This window comes from Dermochelys coriacea, chromosome 12, assembly GCF_009764565.3.
Source record: "Dermochelys coriacea isolate rDerCor1 chromosome 12, rDerCor1.pri.v4, whole genome shotgun sequence".
In the NCBI taxonomy this organism is placed as follows: domain Eukaryota; kingdom Metazoa; phylum Chordata; order Testudines; family Dermochelyidae; genus Dermochelys; species Dermochelys coriacea.
In genome coordinates this window covers 2,072,447-2,096,247 of record NC_050079.1, presented here as the reverse complement: position 1 = coordinate 2,096,247, position 23,801 = coordinate 2,072,447, and the positions used below count along the sequence as shown (strand labels likewise).

The 23,801-nt window shown below is 55.4% G+C and overlaps 1 protein-coding gene across 6 annotated transcripts in view; it reads left to right on the top strand.

The window, feature by feature from the left end:
• The window catches only part of CARMIL2 (capping protein regulator and myosin 1 linker 2), a 134,068-nt gene that overhangs the window by 104,012 nt on the left and 6,255 nt on the right, over positions 1–23,801 (top strand). For all 6 annotated transcript variants that reach the window (XR_006275273.1, XR_006275274.1, XM_043495387.1 and 3 more), the window contains exons 33-36: positions 2,895–3,300; positions 4,829–4,948; positions 19,015–19,051; positions 23,367–23,438. Coding sequence is in view for 4 of the 6 variants with exons in the window: in XM_043495387.1 (XP_043351322.1) it covers positions 2,895–3,300; positions 4,829–4,948; positions 19,015–19,051; positions 23,367–23,438 (635 nt within the window). In the remaining 2 variants the exon portion in view is untranslated. The remainder of the gene's footprint in view (positions 1–2,894; positions 3,301–4,828; positions 4,949–19,014; positions 19,052–23,366; positions 23,439–23,801) is intronic.

The window sequence follows — 23,801 nt, the reverse complement described above, 5'->3', positions numbered from 1 at the left end:
CAAGCTAGTGATAAACTGGGGAATCGCCCTCAGTCATTCCTTGGGGTAAAATTACCTTGCATGGTTTGAAATTCAGGTCACTACTAATTTAATAGTCATTAATGCTTTTAAACACCATTCATCTAGGACTCTGAGTGCCTTGTGAACATATTAGCAAATTCTCACAATACAATGTGTGTGTTTGGGTGTGGGATGTTATAGGGATCATTTCACCCACTGCAGAAATGCACTCATGTCTGGGATGCGACACAGCAACTGTTTAACAGCACACAGAAATGGTACACCGCAGTTTTGATCAGGGACTGAGTAAGAATCTGGTTCAGAGCTTTAGCTGGTCTGACTTCAGTGGCACTCTACCATCTGATGCCAGCTGAGGACCTGGCCCACCTAGTTCAACTGAAAGTGCAAGGGGGCATTTAGGATGTTAGACTGCCATTCTCTGAACTGGAATGATCCCAGTACACTGGGATTCGCACCATTACACTTAACAATGAGTGTAGTGGGCTCTGCAGCTAGTGGGCATCTCTCTTTTGGGGTCCCGGCCAGAAGGTGGCCTTTGAAAAGTGAGGCAAGGTTGGCTGATGCACCAGACTGGGCGCTGGGATTTGAAACTAGCTCTTCCAAGCCCATGGCCCTTTGGGAGCAAATCAGTGTACAAAGGCAGAGGGAGCTAATGCAGTCAGTCAGGACCTGGAAGCCAAAAACATGTGGGTTGTCCTTCCAGACTCGTTGCATGTCCTCGGGCAGCTCACTCCCGGCATCCGTTTCCACCTCCACAATGGGGCTGACAGGCTCTGGGAAGGCTCGTTCACTGGGGCTGGGAAGGCAGGAAGCCCTGAATGTGGGCTGAGCATTGCTAGGGGCAGACCTTAGAAACCAGGCTGCATGACCTGTGTAGGGCTTAGCTCAGGTGTGTTCCCAAACAAAACTCTGTCCCCGCCCCTCCCTGCACAGGAGAAGTCAAAATTGAGCTCGATTTTTCTCTCCTTTGCTCCCTCTCCTTTCTTATCCTTCTCTGGTCTCTGTTTTCCTCATTGGCCCTTGCTCTGTCACCCCTCCCACAAGCAGCCTGCTGCTGAGCGGGACTCTCTTCCCTGCCATTGTATCGATCTGTATTTCCTACCACTTGTCACTTGGGCTTTCCATCCAGCTAGCGGTAGTGATCCCTGTTGATGAAACTAGTGTTGAGATCTGCCCCCCGCCCGCGTCTCTGTGTAAAACTCTACTCGTGCATCCTGCTGCACTGGGAGCCGGAGGTGCTCTCTGATCGAGACATCCCCTGAACTTGGCAGAAGCCCAGCTCTGAAATGCACGACCCTTCATGGTAAGAACGAGAGCCAGGCACAGCCTCATGCAGTACAGTAGTTAGGTTTTCATACCCAGCCAGCTGTTGTCCTGGCCCATTGAAGTCCCCATCCTGGGGGAAGAGAGCACCAGTGTTACTCGGTGGAACCTGCCCTGCAGGGAAGAGGGAATTGTAAAGGGCTGGGCTGTATCTAGCAGCCTGTGCTGGGGAAGGAGAGAAGGATATCTTCTGCGATCTTGGCACTCATCATGAACAGTGGTGCTGAAAGCGGCGGTGCCCAGAGGGGAGCTGGCAGGGTTCTTACAGAACCAGCTGTCAGCCCTCCAACCTGAGGTTATGTAAAGCCGAGGATGAGCCAGCTTGTGTCTGCTACTAGCTGGAGTAGCTGGCGGCCACCCCAGGCTACCTTCACGGGCCGCCTAGACACACCCCTATTTACTGCTGGCCTCTAGGGAGTGTGGCCAACTCTACACTCTGGGACCATGTCAGCCATGGAGGAAAATTGCCATCACGCCTGCCCAAGTGGGAGGCTTTGGGAAGTCCCCTCCGTGTTCCCGGCCAGGGGAGGAGGGTACCACTGAGCTTGCGTCCTGGTGCAGGTTGAGACAGGACACTAGGGCTGGCACTGGTGCAGCCTGGATCTCCACCCAGGGCTGCTGTGGTCAGTGACGGCTCCTGGTTCTCCACCTCCCTCTCGCGCAGTCCCTGGGACCTGGCAGCCCCTGTGGTGCAGGTGGAGCCGGGGGAAGGAATGGTGGTGTCAGGAGCCGGGCCTAGTCAGGGTGGTTCTGGGACTAGCCATGCCTCTCAAAGCTGCCTGACCTACTGTGTATGAAACATCTTAATTTACCTCAATTACTGACTTGTTTGGGCAGAAATCCTGGCCGATTAGTGTGAGACTGCAGAGCGGTGCGGCCCCGGGGAGGGGCTGAGTGCTGGGGGGCAATTTGGCCCGTCCTTGCGGAGTGCCGGCTGCTCGGTGCGGGCCGGGGCAGAGTTGGCACAGGAGCCTTTGCGCTGGAGAATGCTAATAGCCCAGGCATCCAGGGCCAGGGACCCCGACCTGGTTAGCTACAGTCCAGAGCTGAGAGGTGGCTGCACCTCTGCGGCCGAAGCTCATGGAGGGGAGACGATGAAATGTGCAGCCAAGTGTGTCTGCAATGAATCTCCCAGGTGGGGATCCTGCCGTGCCAACCCCCATTTCCCAGCCCCTTCCCAGAGCCCCACATCCTGCCGCCTGCTGGGCACTCTCCAAGGGCTAGGACCGGGGCTGGGCTGCACTCTACCATGCCTCCCCCCACTGATTTTTCTAATCCCAGTAGCCAGGGGGAAGTTCAAAGACAAGGAAACAGTCGAGGCCACCGAGCCAGCTGCCTTTCCAAGGGTGTGGTGAGTCCCCTCTGCCGTGGAGACATTCCTTTCCTGCCCCTTCCCTGTGGACTGGCTCCCCAGGCTGCAGGCTGGCAGCAGAGACATGCTTGACACAGTTCTTGGCATTGGAGGCAGTGATTCTGGTACCTGCTCTCAGTTCATGTTTCTGATCAGCACCTGTGCTAACTCTTTTCCTGGCTTCCTCCTCTTGCTCCAGCCCAGCCCCCCGGGGGATCTCTCCTGGCTCAGCCCCCCTCGTGCCGTCTGGCACCCAGACCTTCAAAAAAAAAATAGGAAACTTCTTTGCATTCAAGAAGCCGAAGTCCAGCAGGGGCTGGAAGTGCGAGAAGGAGCTGGAGGGCAGCCCCTTGGCAGCCAAGGGCAGGAAGTCCACTCGCAGTGACATTTCAAAGCCTCCCAGTAAGGCAGGGGAGCCTGGGAAGGCACTGAGCAAATCCGAAGAGGGTGGGCTTACCGTGGAGCCCAGGGCCAATGCAGAGCCCAGCCAGACCCCCGATGCCGGCCACAGGATCAGGCCCAAGTACTCCCGAGAGGGCAAGTCACAGTCCCTCATACTCCTGTCTGGTGAGGATGAAGAGGTCCTATCAGCGAAACACGAAAAGGTAACAGCCCCCTTTCCCCACCGCCCCAATCCTAGCTCCCAGGAGCCTGTGCTCATGGCATTTGCCCCAGTTTAGGGGTGTCCTGAGTGTAGGGGCCCAGTTCATCCCTGGAGTCAGCACAGGGGAACTTGGCCCTCGGGTGTAGCAGGTGCTTTGCTAAGTAGCTGCACGGCAGAGAGCAGGAGCCCGGAGGCTCTGTGTTGTGTGAGGTTTGTATCCCCCCTGACTGGCCTGAGCTGCAGCCAATGTAAAGGGGACTGTTCATGGAGGCTGGTTCTCCAGCTCTCAGACTGCCTGGCCCAGCCTGGGTGGCCTGGTGTCTCCAGCCAGAGGCACCCTAAGAGTGATCCAGGGTTCGCAGGGATCTGTGGGATGACTCCCATTGACCTCAGGCGGGTTTGGATCAGGCCCCAAGTCCTGGCCTGACCTAACCAGTCTTGGCTGTTGGCTGCACTACAGATGGGCTTGGGCGTGGGGCTGTTTCCCTGCTCCATGCCTGAGAAGTGGCAGGGGACTTTGGGGGCACGGATGGCCCCAACCAATCTAGCACTGTGGGGTCTATTGTGGTTGGGCCCCTCCCTGCTCCTGCCCACGTCCCTGGGGGATGATTGGGGGAATTTGAGGGCTGCCCCAGTAACAGAGGATCCGAAAGAGCCCGGAGCACCCAAGGACTGGGACTAGCTGCTGTGATACAGCTGGGTGGGGGAACTGATCTTACGCAAACATGCGCCAGAGGGAGCTCCAAGGGTAGGGTAACCAGATGTCCCGATTTTATAGGGACAGTCTCGATGTTTGGGACTTTGTCTTATAGACGCCTATTACCCCCCACACCCTGTCCTGATTTTTCACACTTTCTGTCTGGTCACCCTATCCAGGGGGGGCTGTAGCACCTGCCGCAGTTCTGGGGCAGGAGATCTGGAAGGGGACTGTGGCTGCAGCCCAGCAGTGATGTAGAAACATTGTGTCCCGAGCCAGACTCGCCTGGTGCCATCAGTTACTGCCGGGGGCAGACGTGTCTCTTGGCAAACCTGCCCTCAGCCTGGGCAACGGGAGGGGAGGGATGGATCTTGCTTCACCCCCTGGGGTACGCTTTCCCCCTCCCGCTGGCCCTTGTACCCAGGTGGAAGGGGCTGAGTGCCATAAAGGAGCCTGGTTCTGGCTGGGGGAGGATCCCTAAAGCAGGCCTTGCAGAAGGCTGCAGTGGGGTTGGGGGCAAGGCACAAGGCCATGCAGTGGTCAGGGCAGGCATGGCATATGGGGCAGAGCTGCAGCATGCAGCACCATGGGGAACTCTCGCAGGACAGCCTGCCAAGGTGCCATGGCATAGCCCGGCTCCCCACGGCTCTACAGGGCTGCTGCGGGCCGGGAAGCAGCTCATACCTGGGAGGGCTCAAAGGGGGTTGAAAGTCATGGTGCTACCTCAGGCAGCATAGTCTCTGGCTGCCCAGCACAACGGGTGTGGGGGGCCCTGGTGACTGTAATGCAGCCCCCTGGGCATGCCCCCAGCTTTGTCCTGTTTGCCCTTCAGAGGCAACCCTTTGAGAAGAGTGACGGAGAGATCCCCAACTCCTTTGAGCAGCGCGTCCATGTTATGCTGCACCGGATCGGGGTCACCAAAGTCCTGTCCTCCGAGGGGAAGAAGAAGCAGGTGAGAGGACACACACACATACCTACCCACCCACCCTGGTTTTGCTTAGTCACCTTCCCCTGCTCCTTGTCCTGCTCCATGGAGGATGGCTCTTGAGGTTTGTGTTCCTCGCCTACAGGTGAGAGTCAGCATTGCATGGAATATCCATCAGGAAGGTGCTGCTCGGAACCCAGTCCCCATCCCCTCAGCATTATTGCTGCCCCCCCCCCATTTACATGAGGGGAATGGGCCCTCAATAGGCAAATATCACCAGTATGCTGAACCCTTCACATCCCAGGGTTAGAATTTAAACTACGGATGACTGGCCAAGTGCTCAGAGTACTGCAATGGCCTAGCATGTGTGTGTACACTGCTGCCTTCTATTGGGTGTAATTGGAACTACAGCTGTGTGACATAGGCCCTCCACTGCCAACAGCTAGTGCTGATTCTCCATTAACTGAGATGGCAGGCAAGCGGGAAGGTGTGAGTTCTGTGCCCTCTGTCACAGTGATGTGGTTGTATGCAGTGTAGGGGTAGCTGTTTGCTACAGCATACTCTCTTCTCAGTGCAAAGGCTTAACCTGTCCATTCACCATTTGTGAAAACAAAAATGTGGGGACACTAAGAAAGGGATGTGCCAGCAGTGTGACAACTGCTCCAGCTGGCAAAATAATCTAGTGATCCTTTCTGAACAAAAACAATGAGGAGTCCTTGTGGCACCTTAGAGACTAACAAATTTATTTGGGCATAAGCTTTCATGGGCTAAACCCACTTCATCAGATGCATGGAGTGAAAAATACAGTAAGCTGGTATAAATATACAGCACATGAAAAGATGGGAGTTGCTTTACCAAGTGGGGAGTCGGTGCTAATGAGGCCAATTCAATTAGGGTGGATGTGGCCCATTCCCAACAGTTGACAAGAAGATGTGAGTATCAAGAGAGGGAAAATTATTTTTTGTAGTGACCCAGCCACTCCCAGTCTCTGCTCCTTCTGAGATGAGCCCTTTATATGAGCAGTAAATCTCCCAGAGCGTGGTGTGTCCCAGGCAGGCATGAACTCACTGATTCAGATAGTAGGTTATTTGACAGAGCATTTGCTCCAAGGCAAACCTGTGGCATGTTAACAGATGGGGATATTGATACAGCAGAACTGTCTGTAGGACTGATACAGCGACAGCTTTGGGACCTCATCTAATGCAGAGAGCTGGCGTGGGTAAAACATTTGCCACTGAATGAATAATCCTGGTGGCTGGTTGTGAGGCTTTGGGGGTTCACCCAGCCCAGTGAGGGGTTGTGTCACCACCTGTCCTGGAGCCCTGGGTTTGTCTGTGCTGGGAAGCTTTGGTTCAGAGCCCCACCACCAGCAGCATGCTCACAGCACCATGGGGTCCCCTTGGCTTTCACCAGCCTGGTTGCTCCTTGCAGGGTGACCCCAACAGCCCTCTGGTCCCAAGTGCCCCCAAAACTGACTCCCCTGCAGCGGCCCATCCCTCTGACTGAACACTGTCATGGACTCACAGGACTCATGCTCTCTCTCGGCTCTGTACAGTCCCTGGGAGAAACCCCCTTCAGTGCGACAGCCCTTCTCGGGGGTCCACTCTCGAGAGAGAGTTAAACTGTAGGCTCCTCCACCTTCTGGAACCGCACCTCTCTGAGCCCTCAGCATGCCTGTCTCTGCCCTGGGCCCCCTCAGGGAGTCCTCTCACTCTGGAACTCCAGGGCCTCCAAACCCAGAGGAAATAATTAGAACCCGATCTCTAGACCGGAGCGACTCTCGGCCAGCGTAAAACAGGAGGGTTTATTGAGTGTCTGAACACAGCATGGGAGACTCTCAGGCCTAGCCTCCTTCAGGACAGTACATCTCTCCAGCCTCCAAGTGGGCTCTGGCTGCTCTCCCCTCCCAGCCCTGAGATCCCCTCCTTCCAGCTGGGCATCCGATATCACCGTCCCCCAAGTCCCGCCTCTGTCTCAGGTAAACAGGCTGCATGGGCCTCTTCTCCTCTCATTCTCCCTTCGTTTCCCCTCTGGCTGAAACTGTCTGGTCAGGTCACCCGGGTCCTCTCTCCACAGCCCATTGTCCTCCCACTAGCTGTGATTCCCAAGCAGGGCCTCCCAGTCACCAGTCGCTGGGGTATCCATTCTCTGGCCCGTTTGCTGGCCCTCTGTAACAACAAATTCCCTCTCCCACCAGCTCATTAAACCAGTAACACTCAGGGAAATGGAGTCCCACGCCCTCTGCATGCAAACCATTGAAAATAACAAGAAAACTCCCTGCTTCGTCACACACTCTCAGAGCTGATCCCAAGCTCGCTGCCTCCAAAGAGCACAGACCAGCTTGGTAGCTCAGCTGGAGTTACATGCTCAGCTTGGAGATGGCTTGTAATCAAACGAATATGTGTGTTTAACAGAGACCCTAGATTGAAGTGATTTCCGGCTTCGAAAGGGTTGTAAACAAAACAGAACAACACACTTTCTAGGGTCTAAAATTGAATTCAGTAAGATGTAGCTTTGCCTAACATTGTTTCTTCCTTACCCCAAGTTGTCAGCAGTCTCCAGTGTGACGGGATTTTCCAGCCAGGACCCAGCCCTCACAGAATGTACTGGTTTCTTTGCTCCCCCAGGAGATGAATGACTTGAACGTCCCTTTGCCCCTGCTCCTATTACCCCATTGTCTCTGTTTCAAGAGCCAGGATGGCTTCTTGGGGTGCAGACTCCAGCCCCTGTCATGATCATTAAGCAGTCATCTCCCCCACTTGCTCGCTTTGTTTACCTTCTATGTAAACGTACCTTTCATTGTTCTATGTGATCAAGCTGGTCAGACAAGTAAATCCCCCTTCCTTTTGTCTAGGGCAAGCTGGGCTTTCTGAACGTATTCCCAGCATGCATCTCTAGCTGTTTGTACGCAGCCTGTCCATACGTTGCACAGTGATCATCAGGACCAGCATGTCACCAGTCAGTGTATGAGACTTTACACGACACCTTTTAAGTACAGATGATGACGACAGTGTGCAGGGCAATGAGTGGGTCAGGCCTGATGTGTCATGGGATAGTGTACCCTTTGCCACTTTGCACTGAGGGGCCTGGGGGTGACGCTTGTGTTTCACGTGCATGGCTAGCGGCTCCAGGTGAGTAAGGTGATATGTAGCTTGAAGCAGGGCCTGTTAGAGGAGAATTCCTGTGGGTTCTTTTTTTTTTTGTTTGTTTGTTTTTTTTTTTTTTTTTTTTTTTTTTTTTAGAGAATCGAGGGGCAGTTTGAGAATCTACTAGGACTCCAGAATCTTGCTTTGTTGTAATGCAGCTGCCCTGATTTTCAGCAATATCCTCTCATTTTATAAGCATAACTGTGTTTTGCAGCTGCTAATGGCAGGTGTCCAGGTGGATAGCTGAGTGCTGCCTTTTATGTGTGCGGTTTGTTATGGGCATGGGTTACCTAGGGAGGTGGTGGAATCTCCATCATTAGAGGTTTATAAGGTCCAGCTTGACAAACACATGTGGGATCATTTAGCTGGGGTTGGTCCTGCTTTGAGCAGGGGGTGGGACTAGATGACCTCCTGAGGTCTCTTCCAGCCCTAATCTTCTATAATTCTATGAGTCTATGATCTGTGGGCACAAATTAAGAGGCTGCATCTCAACTTTGTCCCATGAAAATCTGCAACGCCATGTGCCGATATTGACAAGGAAGGTGCCAGCCTAGAGGCTTGCCTTGAAAGGCCACAGGGGCCAAGAGCAAAAGGTGAATGGAAGCCTTCTGTGAGCAGAGCCGGTGGGCATCCCCTTAGAAAGGAAATATCCTCTGCGGAGGAGCAGAAAAGCTGTGGGAGCTATGGGGACTCGGCATTGCGTTGACTCAAATGCACAGAATGCTTAATGTGTTTTTCCCCAGCTCTTCCATGAATATTTCAGACTCTGCTGGGAAAGGCAGGGGATTGTGGGAACAGTTCTCCCTTCCTCTCTCTGGAATTGAGAGAAGCCCTTCATTAAGCATCTGCATTGCTGGTCCTCATTAACACCAAGTATGTATGTGTTGGACACCCTATAGGGGATGGAGTGGAGCTGCTTGCTGCAGAGTCATGAGGGCGTAAGTGCACAAAATTACAGCTGTGTTCTTTGATGTGAGGTCTTTGGGCAGAGAGGGTGTCTCCCTGCGTGCTTGTGTAGCATCCAGCATGGTGATCCCAATGGGGACCTGTGGGTGTTGCCCCAATATACATGTTAAATGGCAGGTCAGCAGCATGTCCTGACACTGCCCATAAGCAGGAAGAATGAATGCATCTTGTGCAGGTTCCATGAGGCAGTTTCACATCGGACCTGCTCTCTGCACTGGCTTCCCATAGGAAAAAGAATCCGATTCGAGGTTTCAATCCTTATCTTCAAGTGGTCCGTGCCCAGGATATCAGCTAACGTTGTAGGATGAAGATGTCATGGTCAACAGCCGTGCTCCTCAGGCACAGTGGAACTCTCTGCCACAAGGGGGAAGCTTGTCTGTGCAGGAGGCAGAACTTTCTTGGACATGGTCCTGGAACTCCCCCAGGCGCTAAGGGTCATCGCAAATCTTCCCACCTTCTCCTCCAGTGCCAGCCATGTTTCTTGAACCTTGCCTTTGCCAACATAAACTCAGAGCAACATATAACATCAAAATGGCCCTGCTGAAACAAGGCCCTCCACGGTGCACCTGCCACAGGCCGAGGCTGAATGAATGAACATGGGACCGATCATAGTCATGTTGCTCAGTGCACTACTGGAAGGTGCTCAGGTACCCCTGTGTAGAATGGTGAATGCTGTTTTGCATATGATACTTGGGAAACACACGTTTGATCGGACTAGGACCAGCAGATAGAAGTGACTAGTCAGATCTCTGTCCTGGAGCCCGATCTGCTGAGGTGTCACGTCTTTGTCTAACCCTTGTATGTGCCCAGGATTTTCCTGAAAGTCTTTAGAGCAACAGTAGGTCGTCCTGCTAGCTAACTGCCTCCCTTGGCTGGCTTCCTCTTTAATATGGCAGCACAGCCATGGTTCTGCTGAGATCATGCATGAATGCCACCAATGCCATGCCGACTGCCTCAATCACATTCAGGTTCAGCCATAGGCACCAGCTTCCCCTCTGTCTCTGCCCCTGCCCCGACCCACCTCTTTTCTGCCTCCTCTCCCGAGCGAGCGTGCCGCATCCCCACTCCTCCCGCTCCCTCCCAGAAAGTCCTAAGTGCTGCCAAACAGCTGTTAGGCGATGGGCGGGAAGCCCCGAGAGGGGGAGGAGCAGGGACGCAGTGCGCTCGGGGGAGGAGGAGGAATGGGGACGGGGGGAGCTTGGCTGCTGGTGGGTGCGGCGCACCTGCTAATTTTTCCCCACGGATGCTGCAGCCCTGCAGCTCCCATGGAGTCAGCGCCCATGGGTTCAGCCCTCAGCCTCCTGGCACATTGGCAGCATGGCCTGTGGCGGGGGAGAGGTTAGGCAACCCTGACTTCTCATGAGCTGATGATTGGCTGCAGAGCTGGAGGGGCAGGGAGCAGCAGGGGCTACTCTTCCCTCCTTTCCTGTGTGCCCAGGGGGAGGCAGGCCCCGGCGCTGGCTGCTTGAACATTCCCAAGACTGACTTTTCCGGATGCCTGATTCCCATAAGCGCATCAGCTGCCTTTCTGTAGAGATACCTGCACCTCCCCGAGAGCTGCCCCTGTGTTTTTGCTATGGAATTCCCTCTTCGGGAGCACTAGTATTGCCCTTGTGTCTGAAGGCCTCGTTATATAGCATGGGCTGCTGCAGGGACAATGCCCATATAGTGGATGGTCCCATGAGAACACACAGAATGCTGGGAAAGGCTAGTCCATGCCAGCAGCCAGGGTAGAATTGTTCCCTGTGGTTCATTCTCCAGGGCTTTGCGCTGCCCATTTCTAGATGACTCAAGCAATGGAGTTTCCACCTCTCCTCGTAGGAGATCATTTTGCAGCTTGTTTTTCCTTTGCTCCATCTCATGCCCTCACTCTCTGCAGTGCCTCCTCGGTCGAGCCCATGAACTCCTCTGCTGTTGCGGGGCCTGATTCAGAGCTGGAGGAAGTTGGTGGGAAGAATCCCATTGAGATGAGTAGGTTCCCGGTGTAGAATTGCCTGTCATGGGCAGTTCTTAGGCCCTCCCACTCACAGCTATAGTCAGTGACTTTACAGTGATGGTTGATCCTTCACCTTGCCTCCTCCCTCACTCCCCTTTCCTGGCTGCTTAGCTCTTTGGGATTGCCTGCTGGCATGACCAAGGCCAGTATTCTCAGAGCAGCCTCACTGGTGTCCCATGCTGACAGACTGTCGCCTCACTGCTTCTGGGTGGGGATGCCCCTGCACTGGGTTTTGGTGTTACCCTGAGCACATTGCAAACCTGCCTCTGCCCATAGTCACTGCCAGGTCTCATGGGCTGTGACTGCTGCCCCGCTCTGTGCATCAGCCTGTCCCCTCACTGTGGGTTGGACTGCACTGGCCCAGACTGGCCTCTTTTATTTCCTACTTGTGTTTCGGCCCTATTTCGGCCCTACCCTCAGTCAAGTAGTACTGTCCGCAGGTGTCATTGATGGGCTGTCAGGTCACTCTGATGGTAGCACTTCCCCTGTCTCAGTGCCTTGCGCAGAACACCATCCTCCTCTGGTTCCCAGACCGTGGGCCCAGTCTCCACCCCTCTCTGATGTCACATTCTAGTAAGCACTCGCCAGGCGAAGCAGCAAATGCTCCTGTATAGCCCAGTTGTACTAGCTCCACCGCACTCCGTTCAACCACTGAGGGCCTGACCCATTGGGGGTGCTCAACATCTCTCGCGAGCCAGCCCTCTGGCAGGTGCTCAGGGTATGTTGCCCTGTAACAAATGCACATTCTTCTTCGAATGATTGCTCATGTGTATTCCACAGTAGGTGTGCGTGCTTGCCACGTGCACTGATGCCGGAAGTTTTTCCCCTAGCAGTATTGGTAGGGGGAGCGCCCCAGCGCCACCATGGTGCATGGAGTGGCGCCTCCATGGTGCTGTATGAGGGGAGCTGCGCGCTCCCCCCACCCTCGGTTCCTTCTTGCCACCAGTGAAGGTGCGTCGGAACTACTCTGCTCCAGTTTTGCTTAGCTCGTCCCCAGGACTTTTTGTTCGTTCAGTGATAGTACCTGTCATTAGGTCGCTGTTACAGTTAGTTCATTTAGTTAGAGTACCCGGGCTGGGGCATGCCCCATACCCTGGTTTTTAAGGCGGGCGACACTTGAAGGCGACCTATGCCAAGGAGTGATTCACACGCAGACTGTTTATGTTGTTTGGGTGAGACCCATATTAGTGATCGTTGCAATATTTGCAAGTTGTTTAAACCTCGGACTAAGAGAGAAAGAGACATTGGGCTCAAGGCCATTCTCATGGAGTTGGTGCTGACCCCGGCTCCGGCACGCCACTCTGAGTCGGCACCAGGCACTGCGGCATCGGTGTGCGGCGACCTTCCAGTGCCTTCGACTAGTTGGCACCACTCCTCATCTACGGGGCATAAGAAGGTTAAGAAAGTGCCTTCTTCGCAGCAGCACCGAGGTAAACCAGGGGCAGAGACTAGACCCATGTCAGTCCTCGATCCCCTCCGGCCTGTAGGCCTCTGATTCACGTTGAGCAGAGTAGCCCGCCTGCCTCAGACTGGGCCTCCCCGGATGTCCGGATGCCTTCCACGCTAGAGACATCATAACCATCATAACCATAACCGGGACTCCTGGCATCACTCCACGCAACAGAGTGATTACTGACGGAACCGAGGCAGACATCGCCAGAGGTCTTCGTCTCGCAGGGATTACTGCAGCTGGTTGCGGCATGGACGTCGTTGCCATTCCCACTCGGAATCCCGCTCCAAGTCTCTGTCAAGGCACCATCTTCGCAGCCCGGGGTGTAGATTGCCGGCACCGTGCCGTCGCAGGTCCGCCCGTCAGAGCAGATTGTGGAGCAGCAGCTACAGGCAGTATCGATCCTCCGTATTGAAATCACAGTGCCATGGGTAACGTTACTCCCGGCACCACCGTTCCTCCCGGTCCCACGACAGCAGCAGAGTCATTTGTCAGCCCAGTCTCCACTCAGTCGCCCTTCCATGGGCCAGGCCGAACAGCCGAGGCAGTCTGTGCCACAGCAGGCATCAGTGGGCCCCGTGGCCTCAGACGCAGTCCCCGGCAGGGGCCTGCTCGGTAGCCGGAGCCTCAGAGGCGCCATCGGCCTCTCTCTCCAGGCCCTCGAGGAGAGGGTCGATGGGACAGTACGTCCTCGGCTCCGTGCCCGGAGACCAACCAAGTGGTGGACCCTCCAGTGCCGGCCGATACCCAGAGCACCATACTGGCTTCCTCACCCTCCCTGGATGAGGTGATAGTGGTCCCGCCCCTTCTGTCCCGCAGGAGGACTTTAGGGCCCATCAAGAACTTTTAAAATGGGTGGTATCAAGCCTTCACCTCCAGGCAGAGGAGTTGGAGGAACCCTCGGCCTCCCTGTTCAATGTACTGTCATCTTCGGCACCGGGCAGGGTGGCTTTGCCCCTCCATGTGGGGGTGGCAAGGATTTCAAATGTCCTGTGGCAAATGCCAGCTTCCCTGGCCCCCATCTTGAAGAAGGCAGAATGTGCAAGTACTTTGTACCCACCAAGGGGCACGAGTACCTCTACACCCATGCGGTGCCCAACTCCCTGGTGGTCGAGTCAGTCAACCACAAGGAGCAGCAGGGCCAACTACCCCCCACTCCGAAAAATAAAGATTCAAGGAGGCTGGACTCTTTTGGCAGAAAGATTTATTCATCCTCGAGTTTCCAGTTGCGGGTGCCAAACCACCAGGCTCTCCTGGGCAGATATGAATTCAACTTGTGGGTTTCGCTGCCCAAATTCGAGGACTCCCTCCAGGAGCACGATAAGAAAGAGTTCAAGGCGCTGGTGGAGGAGGGTGCAGCTGCTGCCAGGGCATCCCTGTAGGCGGCGTCAGATGTGGCGGACATGGCAGCTCGATCCATGGCCTCGGCGGTGTCCATGAGAAGGGCGTCGTGGCTCCTGCTGTCTGGGCTGTCCAGCACGGCGCAGTCAGCCATGCAGGATCTCCCGTTTGATGGCAAGGCTCTGTTTGTGGAACAAATAGATACACAGCTGCATGGCATGAAGGACTCCCACACGACCCTGCAGACCCTGGGTCTTTATGTTTTGGTTCCGGCCAAAACTAAGTTTAAGCCGCAGCAGGCCCCTGCTCCGGCTGCGCAGCCTAAGTATGAGGCTCCCTATAAAAAGTCAAGACACTATAAGAGGCGCCCTCAGTGGCAGTCATGGCCTGCCCTGCAACCTGGGTCCTCCAAGGACAAGCAGGCGGGGAAAAAGGCAATTTTGATGGGACGCCGGGGGGCACCCTGACAGTTCCCAAAGGGGATCCCCCCTCAATAAAGCTTCCCTTCTGCAGTCGGTTGTGTGCTTTCCTCCCGGAGTGTTGCGACTAACCTTGGACCGCTGGTCCTCAACAAAATCTCCTGGGGCTACATGCTGCAATTTGTTTTGCCTCCGCCCAACCATCCCCCACCCCATTCCTTCTGGGGGATCCTTCGCACGAAGTCCTGCTAGAGCAGGAGGTGAGTTAGCTCCTAGACCTGGGAGCGGTGGAAATGGTGCCTGGGGAGTTCAGAGGCAAGGGGTTCTACTCCCGCTATTTCCTTATCCTGAAGGACAAAGGGGGACTCGGGCCCAACCTGGACATGCGGGATCTAAACTAGTTTATGGTCAAACTCAAGTGTCACATGGTCTCCCTGGCCTCCATCATTCCCTCCCTGGATCCAGGGGATTGGAACGCTGTCCTGGATCTGCAGGACGCGTATTTCCACGTCCACATATTCAAGGGGCACAGACACTTCCTCTGTTTCCTGGGGGACAGAATCACTACCAATTTACTGTCCTCCTGTTTGGCTTATCCACTGCCCCAAGGGTGTTCACAAAATGTATGTCAGTGGTAGCAGCCTACCTCAGGCACCGGGGGTTCCAGATCTTTCACTACCTGGACGATTGACTGGTCAAGGGCAGCTCCCGGTCGCAGGTGTGGGATCATCTGATGCTTCTGCTGTCCATGTGTGCTGCCTTGGGCCTGTTAGTAAACGACACCAAGTCCACGTTAGTCCCAGTCTGGTACATAGAGTTTATCGGGGCTCTCCTGGACACGGGTGACCTCCTGGAAGGAGGGAGGCCTCCCTCCCACCAGACAGATTCGAGACCCTAAAGGGGCTCATCGACACGGTCACAAAGTTCCCTGTGACATTGGCCCGAGCATGCCTCCAGCTCCTGGGTCACATGTCAGCATTCACGTATGTGGTCCGCTATGCCAGGTTCCAAATGAGGCCCCTTCAGCTTTGGCTGGCCTTGGAGTTCTCCCAGGCCCAGAACAGGATGGACAAGGTCCTCACCGTGCCCGACCCAGTGATCGCCTCCCTTTGGTGGTGGTCCACCGTTGGAGCTAGTGTCCGATGTGTCGGACCTGGGTTGGGGGGCCCCTGTGGGGACCATTCAGACCCAAGGGCTGTGGTTGGCCCTGAAGCTATCCCTACACATAAATGTCAAGGAACTCAGGGCGGTGAGTCTGCTGTGCCTGGCCTTCTGCTTGCACTTACAGGGCAAGGTGGTCAGGGTCCTCATGTACAATATGGCCTCGATGTTCTATATTAACAGGCAAGGCGGGACCCGATCCTCCGCCCTCTGCCATGAAGCCCTCGGACTGTGGGACTTCTGCATAGCCCACGACATCTCCCTGAGGGCCTTCCACCTGCTTCGGTGGGCAGATCGCTTGAGCAGGGACTTCTCCTCCTAGCGCGAGTGGTCTCTCCAGCCGGAAGTGGCTCACCAGCTCTTCCGAGTGTGGGGAACTCCCCAGGATGACCTGTTTGCGATGAGACAGAACCCGGGCTGCCCTCAGTTCTGCTCTGGGAGGCGTCTGGGAAGGGGCACTATCTCTGATGCCTTCCTCCTGTCCTGGTCCGACCAGTTTCTCTATGCCTTCCGCCCGTTTCCTCTCATCAGCAGGGTCTTGGAGAAAGTAAAAATGGACAAGGCACAGGTCCTCCTGATTGCCCTGGCATGGCCCCAGCAGCATTGGTATGGGACCCTCATGGGCCTGGCAGTGGCTCCGCTGTGGCCGTTGCCGCTCCACCCGGACCTGCTCTCCCAGGACCGGGTTCTGCCTCCTCCAACCCAACCTAGAGGCTCTCCAACTCACAGTGTGGCTGCTCAATGGCTAGACTGAGAGGAGCAGATGTGTTCAGAGGGGGTCCAGCGCATCCTCCTAGAAAGTAGGCGGCCCTCCACACGCCATGCCTACTTGGCAAAATGGTCCCGGTTCTCCGGATGGACCACCGAGCAGGGTATTTCCCCGGTGGCTGCTCTGATCCAGCTTATCCTGGATTAGCTCCTTCACCTTAGGGCCCAGGGCCTGGCGCCCATATCGGCCTTCCATCCGCCGGTGCAGGGACACACAGTGTTCTCCCATGCTATGACTGGACAATTCCTTAAGGGATTGGACCGTCTTTTTCTGTATGTGAGGCCCCCTGTCCTGCCGTGGGACCTGAATTTGGTGTTATCTTGTCTCACGGGGGCCCCCATTCGAACCTCTGGCCACATGCTCCTGGTCTCACCTCTTGTGGAAGGTGGCCTTCCCGGTTGCTATCATGTTGGCCAGGCAGGTCTCAGAGCTCAGCCCTGACCTCCGAACCCCCGTACATGTTTGTTTGTAAGCATAAGGTTCAGCTCCGCCCACACCACACGTTCCTCCCTAAGGTGGTCCCCGCCTATCACTTGGGCCAGGACATTTTTCTGCCTGTCCTCTGCCCCAAGCGGCATGCATCCAGTGAGGAATGCCGCCTCCACACGCTCAACATGTGTAGGGCGCTGGCCTTCTACCTGAAATGGACTAAGCCATTCAGGAAGTCCTCTCAACTGTTTGTTGCCTCAGCTGAACACATGCGGGGTCAGTCAATTTCCACCCACCGCCTCTCCCACTGGGTCACCTCGTGCATTCGAACCTGTTATGATCCGGCGGGTGTCCCCCCGCCACCCATTGTGAGGGCACACTCGACTCGGGCCCAGGCCTCGTCGGCTGCCTTTTTGGCCCACGTCCTCATCCAGGATATTTGTAGAGCCACCACGTGGTCTTTGGTTCACACATTCACCTCGCACTATGCGATTGTCTCCCAAACCAGGGATGACGCCTGTTTCGGCAGGGCCGTGCTCCATCCCGGGGATCTGTGAACTCCTCCCACCTCCAACAGACGTAGCTTGGAATCCCCTACTATGGCATCCACATGAGCAACCACTTGAAGAAGAAGAGACGGTTACCTTTTCCGTAACTGGTGCGCTTTGGGATGTGTTGCTCATGTCCATTCCACTTCCCACCCTCCTTCCCCTCTGTGGGAGTTGTCTGGCAAGAAGGAACTGAGCGGGGGGGGCACACTGCACCCCTTATACTGCACCATGGAGGCACCACTCCAGGAGTCACTGGGGTGCTCCCCTTACGGGTACTGCTAGGGGAAAAACTTCCAGCACTGGTGCATGTGGCGAGCACGCACACCTACTGTGGAATAGACATGAGCAACGCATCCTGAAGAGCACCAGTTACGGAAAGGGTAACTGTCTCTCTTCCCTGAAGCACCCTTACTGTGAGAGCTTCCCAGGCAGCTTGCTCCCCTCAGTTGCTTTATTTCATTTACAGTTGTCAGCCTCTAGGACAGGGAGCTGCTGTTCCAGACAGTGGCCTCTCTCATGGCTCATTTACCCTCTCGGTGCTCACACATTCGTACTCTGGGTCCAGGCCATAACCCACCCTGCTAACTCTGAGCCAGGAGGTCTGTACCTTCAGACCCCATCTCCTCCTGTCCCCCAGGCAGTGCTGAGACCTGTGCTGCTCACCCAGCAGCCCTGGTCCCTGGCTGGAAGGGGCTAGCTTTGTAATGGTCAGTTACGTTTTCCAAGCCTGCTGCGTGTCCAGTGGGAGCCGCTGACCTGTCCATGCTGCAGTGGGGCAGAGTGTGGGTGCAGTCTGGGCCCATGGAGGCAGCATCATCTCTGGGCTCTCCTGGAGGCCTCCTTGGAGCTGCTGTAATTCCAGGGTGTGCATAGTGGGCAGTCCAGCTGATTTGTCTCTCTCCTAGTGGCCCTAGAGCTCTAGTCCATAGATGCCAGTGCTGAGAGGAAGTTACGGAATCCCATTGCCCTTAGCACCTGAGGGCAGTGGGGTTGGTTGAAGGTCAGATTCCACCCCACACTACTGAAATGGCCTGGCCTTCCATTTGTTCTAGTTCCCAAGCCTCTGTCCCAGGGCAACCAGGTTTCCTGAGGGTCGCTGTGACTCTGTGAAGGACACTAGATACACGGGTATTCAAGAAAAGCGGAATCTGGGTGGCAGGAGAGATGATTGTCACCAGCCTTAATCAATGGCAAGTTCCCGCTACATGACCAGTGCCCAGAACTCTCTGCTGGAGAGCGGGTGAGCTCTCCTGGCACTGCTAGCCAGGCCTGCTGCCGTCAATGGCGGTGGCGGTGTTCCTGACTTCCCTAGTCCTGGTGACGAGCCTGGCCCTTCCTAGCAGGGAATCCTGGGAAGCCTGCTGGGCAAGCAGGAGACAGCCAGTGGTCACAACAGTAACTAGTTCCCCAGCAGGGCTCCCTGGAAAGTCGCCGCCTCCTGCATGCTCGGCTGCTGGGCCAGATGCTTATACCTAGACTGAGCAGAGTCAGGGGAGGCCGTGGCTGGACGGATGGTTTGGCTTCTTCCGTCCCAACAACATTTCAGGTGAAGATCATGGAAATGAGCTGCTGGGGAAAGTTTCCCTGGTCCCATCCGGCCTGCATCCGCAGGCTCAGGCAGGGTGGTTTCCTAGGGTGGGTTTGCTGATGCTTTGGCTGGTTCAGTTGGAAATGTCCCAGCCAGTGTGATGTCCAGGAAATCTCTGCTACAGCCGTGGGGGATTTCCATCCCGTTCAGCCTCAGCTGTCCCTTTCTTCGTTTCCTCCCTGTAGTTCAGACCCAGGTTAGCAGTATCAGCAGTCCCATGTGTGTTTTAGCAGGAGGTTCTGCCTGTGATGGGGTTTTCTTTCCATTTGTTTTGCAGAGTAAAGAAGGAGAGATCAAAAAAGCTGGTTCAGATGGTAAGTGACATCAGATGCATCCTACCTCTTGCTAGTGTTCATCAGGGCCGCTGGGTCTCAGGCCAAGGCTATAGGAGCCCAGAGAAGATGTCAGGGCCTGGACGGTCTCTGGCAGGGATTGGTGCAGAGAAATGCTAAGCACTTCGCAAAGATATTAAAACATATGCAAGCAGCATTTCTCTCACTGGGGAAGAGCTGCCATTATTTGCCTTGCCTGGCATTGCAAGCCCTTTTTCCTACAAGGTCGTGGCCAGTTGAATATCCTAAGGCAGAGGTGGGCAAACTACAGCCTGAGGGCCACATCCACCCCATGGGACCCTCCTGCCCAGCCCTGAGCTCCTGGCCCAGGAGGCTAGCCCCCGACCCTTCCCCTGCTGTTCCCCCTCCCCTACAGCCTCAGGGTGCCACACCGCCGGCGCAATGCTGTGGGCAGCCGGGCAGCGCAGTTGCAGAGCTGTGGCCTGACTCGGTGCTCTGGGTGGTGCGGCTGTAGCGCCTCCAGGCAGGGAGCAGGGGGGCTTGGATAGAGGGCAGGGGAGTTGGGGTGGTGGTCGGGGCAGTCAGAGGGCGGGGAACGGGGGGTTGGATGGGGCAGGGGTTCTGGGGAGGGCAGTCAGGAAGGAGAAGGGGGGTTGGATGGGGCGGTGGGGAGTCCAGGGGTGGACAGGGAGCAGGGTGGGGTTTGGATGGGGCAGGAGTCCTGGGGAACCATCAGGAGGTGAGAAGTGGGGGGTTTGGATAGGAGGCTGGGCCAGGCCATGCCTGGCTGTTTGGGGAGACACAGCTTCTCCTAACTGGCTCTCCATACAATTTTGGAAACCCGATGTGGGACTCAGACCAAAAAGTTTGCCTGTCTCTGTCCTAGGACAAGCCCCACCATTCATTCCTGAACGTCTCACTGACCTGGTCTGCAGTGGGATTTCATCCCTAAAGTTGCCCTCCTTTGCTCCAGTCACTGCTACGCTGGAGGGGGCAGTGGTGGTGGTGCTAGGATAGGTTATGGTGCCCAGTGGGCACTGGTGTGGTAACCCCTGCATTGGGTAGCCCTCCTCTAAGACAACATGCTGCTTCAAACAGCAGTGACTGCCCGTGCTAGCGCTCTGGGGAGCTGCACAGCGGAGTAGCAGAGATGAAATGGGGGAGATCCTTTCTCTAAGTGCTACTCCCACCAGCTATGCTGTGCTCTCCAATCCCAGCACAGAAGCAAGCTAGGTCCATAGGTGAGTCCTTTCCCAATCCTGTGGGGGTCTAGCTCTGGAGGCGATTCCTGTAGAGGTCTAGGCTCAGGCTCACTCTCCCTGTCCCGCTACCATCAGCCTCGCTGGAGTCCGCCTGCGTAGTGCTGGGCAGATCAGATCTCCAGCGGGAGACAGGCTGGAATTCCCCCTTCTCTGCAATAGGCCTGGGGCATTCCTGGGGAGGTGGCTTCCACTTCCTGTCTCCAGTACTGGTCAGAGCCAGCGTGGCAGACTCTGGTCCCAGGGCAACACGAATTTGGGTTCAAAACTTTTTTTTTTTTCTTTTTTGACAATTTTTTGGAAATGATTCCAAATGCTTTTGTGTTGGTCAAAAATGCATTTTCCACTTCGAACCAGGGCTGGAAAAATGACCAGCTCTCTGGCGAATTGCGTCCTGGGGCTCAGAATTTACAAACAGCCAGAAAGGATGTGAGATCCTGAAGGGCCACTGCCAGCAAAGGGCCAGAGCCTGCTCCCCCCAAAGCCCGGGGCAGAATTCCTCTTAACCTGCCCAGCAACAGGAGCAGGCCCTGAGCTGTCATTTCATGCCCCCCCCGAGCCTCAGTTCACCAACTTCAAAATGGAGCTAATGATACTGAGCTCCTGTGTAAACGTGCTTTGAGAGCAAATGCTGAGAAGTGCCTAGAGTAGAATGACCAGCTGTCCTGATTTTATAGGGACAGTCCCAATTTATGGGTGTTTTTCTTATATGGGCTCTTATTACCCCCCCACCCCCTGTCCTGATTTTTCACATTTGATGTCTGGTCACCCTAGCTTAAAAGTGCCAGAGACGAGCCCATGCCCGTAACTTTGTGCCCAGCCAGGGTAAGCCCTAGGGGCCAGTGGGGGACAATCCAATGTGCTGGTCCCTATGGCATTCCCATGGGAAGAAGCGCACACCTGCTATCTCAACATTCCCAAACTGAGCAGTTGGTAACTCCCCTGGTGCAGGAGGAGGCAAGAGTGTACATAAGAATATGGAGGCGAATTTAAAAAGTAGCCCGTCTGCCAGAGGCGGGAGGGTTCATATGCTGCGCTCCAGCAGTGCCAGCCCGGCGGGGGGAAATCCCTGGCTCTGCACCAAGGTCTGGTGTCATGAGTCTGAACTACCTGCTGGGAGAGCGTGCAGCCAGGTGCGACCAGTAGTGTCACATGGGACTAGCTCAAGTGCTGTCGTTGCACCAGTTGAATGGTCCATGTGGACACATTACACCAGCAAAAAGAAAAGGAGTACTTGTGGCATCTTAGAGACTAACAAATTTATTAGAGCATAAGCTTTCGTGAGCTCAGGTAGCTCACGAAAGCTTATGCTCTAATACATTTGTTAGTCTCTAAGGTGCCACAAGTACTCCTTTTCTTTTTGCCAATACAGACTAACACGGCTGCTGCTCTGAAACTTACACCAGCGTAAGGCTTGGGTTTGGTGTGGCTTTTCCAAGTGCCATAAACTAAACCAACAAAAAGGCCCCTTACACCAGACTGTCCCCCCGCGGGGGTGGGGGGGTGGTTATACTGTGTAACTGAAGTGATTTCAAGTCGCTGTGTAGCATGTGTCCATGTAAGGGCCCAGTGCAGGCCTCAGCTGAACATGAGGCGCTTGCAGGGGGCCAGTTCCACGCTGCCCGTGGCGGCTCCGGTGCCTGATCACATCAGACCCCTGAGCACACACAGCTCCAACCAAAGCCAGTGAGCACTGGGCTGCTCAGGGCTTCTGAAAACCAGGCCCCGAGTTCCCCCCCCACCCCAGAATTTAAGGTCAATGTTTCCCTGCAGCTAGGTAAAACCGTTTCTCAGTTATCCCCCTGTGCTCAGGCTCCCGGGCTCAGCAGGGGCATTGCCTCCTGGGCTGATTTTCCAGGGGGTCCCGCACCTGAGCGCTCCTATAGGCAGCATGGCTGTGCTGCCGCGTTATTGGGGGCCAGCCCCCTGGCCCTTGCTAAGGAGCAGGGTAAGGTTGGAAGGGAGGGGGTTTGCAATCCGTGGAGCGGGGGTTCTCAAACTGAGGGTCAAGACTCCTCAGGGGGTCACAAGGCTATTATGGGGGGAGGGTATCACAAGCTGATAGCCTCCACCCCAAACCATGCTTTGCCTCCAGCATTTATAATGGTGTTAAATATAGTAAAACGTGTTTTTAATTTGAGGGGTCGTACTCAGAGGCTTGCTATGTGAAAGGGGTTGCCAGTAAAAAAGTTTGAGTACCACTCCCATAGAGGGTTTAAAATGCAGTTCTGCTTTCAGCAATGCCTGTGTTTGAAAACCTCCAAAGCCTTTCCTTACAGCCCAGATCTTCTCCACCAGGTCCCAGTCCCAGCTGCTGTGTCTAAGGGCTTGTCTGCATGGGAAGTTCATGAGCAGCAAGCGAGGGTGCGTCCGCGGGAGATGGGGGGGGGGGGTCAGCTCACTCTAGTGGGGAGTAGCTAGTGGCATCAGAGCTTGCTGTCCCAACTTCTCAAGTGCTAAGATTACATGTGTCAGCCCAGCCAAGGGAAGCAATTTCCTTTCATGCAGCAAGAACAGAATTGTTTGTTACTCTGCAGTTACCTCTTTGCAAATCCACTGAAGACCAAGGGGGGGTGTGTGAGAGAGAGAGACTACAGGATCTTTGTTACTGGGAACAATGGGTGAGAGGCAAGAGCCTGGCTTGGCTCATATCTAGGGTTGCCAACTCTGACAAGCTAGTCCAGATTTTTTTTTCCCCCCAACATAACAGAATATCATTTTCTTAAAATATCCTATTAAAATCTCTCAGATTGCTTTCAGTAGTCATTGGGAGATTGATGCCGATTCCAGGAGACTCCAGGCCAAACCCTGCTCACACCCCAGGGGAGCCTGCAGGGCTGGCAGCAAAGGGTCCCTCACATCTTGCCTATAAACAGGCTGCGGGGCTCCTGGTGGCCATTAAGCACAGAGCCCATTTCTGGAGGCCCTGTCAGAGCAGGGCAGTCAGTTGCTTTCAGCCCAGCGGCTTCACAGTTCTTTCCTTGGGCTCAACCCTACAAGTGTGTGGTTAGGGGGTGGGGGGAAGGTCCCCTGAGTGTTCAGTGCTGCTCCCTGAATGCAGATGTTTGTGTTTCCAGGAGACATCATGGACAGCTCGGCAGACTCCCCTCCCCTTGCCTTGAAATCTCGCGCACACTCCATGTCCACAGGTAGGTGTCTCCTCGCGGGCACCTTCCGGAGCTGGATAGGGGTGGCCATGGGCACAGGCATGGGGACCTCAAGGGAAGAGCTGTGTGGGCCAAGCAGGGGCAGCATGCTCAGTGCCAGCCATCCCAGTGGGAGCACCAGATGAGGGGATGCGGGGGAGCCTGCCCTGCCCTGCCCTGCCAGGTGCAGACAGGTCCTTGGGCACAACATGACCGGTTCTGCCGGGACAGGCTGGAAGCCCAGCCTTGCTCCTGTCATGCACAGCTACCTGGGACTGTACCCACAGCTCCCACGGGCTGGGGCATGAGAGGCTAAAGCCACCCTTTGGAAAATAGGGCCCTCCCATTGCCCCTCCTTAGCCACGC